Source organism: Spinacia oleracea, chromosome 2, assembly GCF_020520425.1.
Source record: "Spinacia oleracea cultivar Varoflay chromosome 2, BTI_SOV_V1, whole genome shotgun sequence".
NCBI lineage: Eukaryota > Viridiplantae > Streptophyta > Magnoliopsida > Caryophyllales > Amaranthaceae > Spinacia > Spinacia oleracea.
The window spans coordinates 38,294,615-38,300,233 of record NC_079488.1 but is presented as its reverse complement, the minus strand read 5'-3'; the positions used below and the strand labels follow the sequence as shown (position 1 = coordinate 38,300,233).

At 36.5% G+C, this 5,619-nt stretch overlaps 1 protein-coding gene across 1 annotated transcript; it reads right to left on the bottom strand.

The window, feature by feature from the left end:
• Window positions 1–560: 560 nt before the first annotated feature.
• On the bottom strand, window positions 561–4,180 carry LOC130467356 (uncharacterized). The gene is made up of 4 exons (XM_056835852.1): window positions 4,153–4,180; window positions 1,356–1,592; window positions 1,019–1,271; window positions 561–897 (listed from the first exon to the last, which is right to left on the bottom strand). Exons 1-4 carry the CDS (start codon window positions 4,178–4,180, stop codon window positions 561–563), a joined length of 855 nt encoding a protein of 284 aa, XP_056691830.1.
• Between the last annotated feature and the right edge of the window lie 1,439 nt (window positions 4,181–5,619).

The window sequence follows — 5,619 nt, the reverse complement described above, 5'->3', positions numbered from 1 at the left end:
ATCTGTGCTTGGGAATGTTAAATCTGTTCCACACCATCTTATCCAAGTGCACTCTAGGTTTAGTCCCAACTATTTTCTGATAAACCTGTTTCACAGAATAAGTAGGCATTGCCCTAAATTCTGTTTGAGTGTAAAATTGTTTCAACTGCTCTTTTGTCTTACAAATTTTCTTCCAATACCAACTTACAGAAATAGGAGCTTGATACTCCCACCATTCCCCATCCTTGAGATACACAGAAGTAATCCACTTAATCCACACATTATCCTGCTTGGTAACTATTGCCCAAACATACTTTCCCATTGCTGCAGTGTTCCATACTATGACATCTCTAAACCCCAAACCACCCGTTTGTTTCCCACAACAAGTGTTCTACCAAGCAATATTACTAGGTTTTTTTACTATAAGCTTGGCCACTCCACAGAAAGGCCCTACAAATCTTAACAATTTCCTGCAACACACTCTTTGGCAACACATAAATCTGAGCCTAGTATATATGCAAACTCAGCAGGACAGAATTGATCAATTACATTCTTGCTGAGTAAGAGAGGTTTTTGGAACTCTACATCTTGATTTTGGCTATGATTTTATCCACTAGGTGGCTACATTGAGCAACTGAGATGTTTTTGGAACATATTGGGACTCGCAAATATTTAAAAGGAAGCAAACTTCTGGTGAAACCAGAAACATCTACTACTCTCTGCACATCTCTTTCTGGCACACCATTACAATAAATGGAAGACTTCCTTTGGTTAGCTTTAAGACCAGAAGAATTGGAGAAAAGCTTAAAAGCTTGAAGCAGCAACAAGATAAAAGGATAATCACCCTTGCAGCAGAGAATCAGATCATCAGCAAAACACAAGTGGGTAAGTTTAATCTCTTTACACCTTGGATGGAAACTGAATAAAGGCAAGTCACACATTTTATGCAAGATTCTGGACAGATACTCCATACAGATGACAAATAAGAGGGGAGAAATAGGATCACCTTGCCTCAAACCTCTCTTAGATTTAAAGAAACCATGCATAGAGCCATTGAACATCGGAGAAAACATTGGGGTAGAAACACACTGCATAGCAAGATCCACAAACTGTAGGGAACTCCAAATACTCTAACATTTCCTGAAGAAAATGCCAATCAACAGTGTCATAAGATTTTTGCAAATCAATTTTCATGAGACAGCTAGGCTTCACACCCTTCCTTCCATATTGTCTCACCAAGTCCTGAACAACCATGATGTTATGCGCTATGAATCTACCATGTACAAACCCACCTTGATTTTCAAGAATGAGATCAGGCAACACCTATCTGAGCCTCCCACACAAAACCTTTGTAATATATTTATACAAAGTATTACAGCAAGAAATAGGCCTAAACTCACTCACATCTTTAGGGCATTTAGTTTTAGGAATTAAGGTAATGACTGTATGATTCAGCTCTTTCAAAATTCTACCATGCTGTAGCATATCAAGAACAGCTGCAACAACTTCATTTCCAACAATATGCCATGAATCCTTGTATAAATGAGACCCAAAACCATCTGGACCAGGTGCCTTGGCTCCTGGAATAGAGAAAAGAGCAGCTTTAACTTCCTCTGCAGTGTAAGGCACTAGTAGAAAAAACCCTTATTGCAGCGTGCTTTTAGACCCCTGTTGCAGCGTACATCGTATGCTGCAACGGGGGGGCCTGCAACAAGTCTGAACTTGTTGCAGCGTACAATGTTCGATGCAAAAAGTACTTTTTCGCAGCGTACATATGCATGTACACTGCAACAAGTGTCAAAATTTTGGCAAAAATATTGACTTGTTGCAGCGTACAAAGAAGTGTACGCTGCAAAAAACTCCATTTGTTGCAGGGTACATCTATTTGTACGCTGCAACAAGTCTGAAAATTTGCCAAAATTTACACCCTTGTTGCAGCGTACACATATATATATACGTTGTAACAAAGCACTTTTAGCGGGAAAATTCTAATTTTGTTTAGGGATTTTGCACCAAATATAGAAACCTGTCATAACAATAATAGAATATCCCAACCTGTATAACAAATATATAAACAATAACTGTAGTTTTGTATATATTCCAAAACCAAAGTGCACGTACTAATACATTTAAATATACGTACGTTCCAATTTCAATGTACGCATGCATTTTAACATAAAAGATTGTTCTATACATCTAAACCAACTCGATCAAGCTCCCTCATGTCAATAATAAATACTTGCTGGTAAAAAACTTCTCCCATTGCTCACGAACCACATCAATTTCCTCATTAGCATAAGGCGCAGTCCTCGGAGTATAGACCTTACAAAAACAAAAATTTGATGGGAGCATTAGATCGATTAAATGCAAATGAAATGTCACATTTTAACATTCAAGCAACTAATGACAATGTCTTAGAAAGTTAAAACTAAACAATCTATTTTATTTTTGAATGAGTCTTAGAAAGTGAAAACTATCCATATTAAATGTATAATAAGAATAAAATGAGTTCTTAGGTTCTTTAGTTCAAATTTGGGAGCGAAAATGCCTCATTTTAGCCTAAATATGACCTATAACGATAAAACAAGCCTTAAATATGTATAAGTTTATTGGAATAAGTCTCGGAAACATAAAAATAAACATAATAACCATGTACTAAGTTTAAAATGAGTCCTTAGGTTCTTTAGTTCAAAGTTGGGAGCGAAAATGTTATTTTAGGCTAAATATGACCTATAACGACCCAATGAGCCTTAAATGTGCATAAATAGATTGAAATGAGTCATAGAAAGTTATAACTAAGCATGTAAAACATTAATAAGTTTAAAATGAGTCCTTAGGTTCTTTATTTCAAATTTGGGAGAGAAAATGCTCATTTTAGCCTAAATATGCCAATAACGACCAAACAAACCTTAAATGTGCATAAATAGATTGGAATAAGTCTTGGAAACTTCAAACTATGCATATTAATCATGTAAAAGGTTTAAAATAAATCCTTAGGTTCATTAGTTCAAATTTGGGAGCGAAAATATCATTTTAGCCTAAATATGACCTATAACGAACCAATGAGCCTTAAATGTGCATTAATAGATTCGAATGAGTCTTAGAAAGTTAAAAGTATGCATATTAAATGTATAATAAGTATAAAATGAGTTCTTAGGTTCTTTAGTTCAAATTTGGGAGCAAAAATGTCTCATTTAAGCCTAAATATGACCTATAACGACCAAACAATCCTTAAATGTGCATAAGTAGATTGGAATAAGTCTTGGAAACTTAAAACTAAACATACTAATCATGTAACAAGTTTAAAAAAAGTCCTTAAGTTCTTTAGTTCAAAGTTTGGAGCGAAAATGTCATTTTATGCTAAATATGACCTATAACGACCCAATGAGCTTTAAATGTGCATAAATAGATTGGTATGAGTCTTAGAAAGTCAAAACTAAGCATATAAAACATTTAGTAAGTTTAAAATGAGTCCTTAGGTTCTTTATTTAAAATTTGGGAGCGAAAATGCTCATTTTAGCCTAAATATGACCTATAACGACCAAACAAGCCTTAAATGTGCATAAGTAGATTGAAATGAGTTTTGGAAACTTCAAACTAAGCATATTAATCATGTAATAAGAATAAAATGATTACTTAGGTTCTTTAGTTTAAAGTTGGGAGCGGAAATGTCATTTTAGCTCTAAATATGACCTATAACGATCCAATGAGCCTTAAATGTGCATAAATAGATTGGAATGAGTAATGTACTTTTAGAAGAGCAAGAAACATGAAATTTTCACTCGGTGTTTCCTATTAGTTGTACTAGATCGGGTACGGGAACGTTAATGCTATGCGCTACCTAGTTTGGTTTTTTTGTTACAATTTCACTTGGAAGTAATGGGTTGATCTTAATTGCAATTATAATGGATAAAAGTGTCACGATGATGATGATTTTCTCAATACCGAAATTTCTATAGTTCTACTAGTCAATGTTTTGCTGGCATGAGAAAGGTTTTACTAGTAAAATTTCTATAGTTCTACTAGTCAATGTAGTAACCAAGGAAGAGTCACTGGTTTCAAACAACAATAGCTTTAGGGAACTAAATCAGACATATACAGACATTAAAAACTGTTCTGTAAAGCCATATAATACTGCAATTTCATTTCTTTATTTCATCACCTATCAGTTACCACAACCTAGATAATCTTCATTCTTCATTACATTAATGAAAGGCTACTTGTACCAATTTCATCGAACTTGGTATATTAAATTTAGATGCTAAACAAAGAGAACTGATAGTTATCAAAATGGCAACCCAATTCTAAGAACAAATAAAAATAAAACAAATAGTACAATTTTCTCACCAGAAAATTGTGGGAGTTGCAACATTTTTCCATTTTCTGACGAAGGCAAGTATTTGCTTGAATAATTCTCTTTAGCCTCTCAGTAATGTTGTTTTCATTGCTGCAAGTGTTACATTTTAACAATGTAGAGGAAACATTAAAAATAATCTGAACTTTGGATACTACTTGAATGCAAAAGTCACCCTTTGCCCAAATATTATGAGAGAAAAGAGAAGGCAGAAAGAAGGAAGAAGGCAGTGGTACAAACTGATATATAAAATCCAACCTTAGAGTACCTCCATTCACAAAAACGGATGAACGAATGGCCACTGGAGGAACTAATATATTGGTAAATATAAGCTTCTCCGGTCTATCAGCTGAAGGAAATATGTCCTTCACCCAAGGTGCATTAAGTTTAATACCAAGGTTCATATTAATTGCGAACAATTAATTCAGTGAGATCAAGTGATCGGAACAGCTATCTGGAGCAATGCTTCCGATCAGTGAGTTCTAATGGATATTGAACTCACAACTTACTCTTCACTGAACCTACAAGGTCACACCAATGACACGTAACAGATCACCGGATTAAATGAATCGGAAATTCATTTAATAGCTTTTCGGGAATTAGTTGGAAACGTATTATACGATACGACCTTTGTCAGAATCGTATATCGTATCGCGAATATTCGTAAGCTGGGCGACACGAATAAATCGTATCATACGACGGTGATTCGTCGTATACGAAACGATAAATAATATATCGGAAATATATTAAATCGCGAATGCGAAGGGCATCGGAGTTGCCGTCCCGTCGAGCCAAGCACGTAAGCGTGCAAGGCCCAACGAGCCAGCAAGCTCGCGAGCAAGGGCGAGCAAGGCCAGCCATTTGGGCGCGAGCACGCAACAGCACGCAATAGCGCACAGCAGCGACGAGCGAGCAAGGCCCACGGCCCAGCTGCTCGCCACGCGCTGTGGGCTTCGGCCTGCAGTGTGTCGCTGGGCGCGGGCGTGCGGTCCGTGTTGCTTGGCTTGCACGGCTTGCTAGCCGGCCTTGCTTCTTAGCTTGGTCGGTTAGTAAGGTTATGAATATAACCTTACAACCTAATTTCCAACACACACACAATTCATATTACTCAAACCCTAGAGACACAGAGAACCCTAATTCTCCTTGTGCCTCCAAAGTGAGTTCTTCCCAAAAGCAAAGTATCTTGATCAATTGTCTAAGCTACGATTATCAAGACGGATCTGGTCGTGTCGATGAACCAAGTAGAGGAACGACAAGTGGAGTTCTTTGTTCGAGTTCGTTGACAG

Bases quoted from the DNA above. Each gene is read 5' to 3' on its own strand.
- LOC130467356 (XM_056835852.1), bottom strand. From the start codon at position 4,180: ATGAAGAATGAAGATTATCTAGGTTGTG. The intron at 1,593-4,152 runs GTAACTGATAGG...CTTACACTGCAG, and splicing joins TGAAGATTATCTAGGTTGTG to AGGAAGTTAAAGCTGCTCTT. The intron at 1,272-1,355 runs GTAATACTTTGT...TTGAAAATCAAG, and splicing joins GTTTAGGCCTATTTCTTGCT to GTGGGTTTGTACATGGTAGA.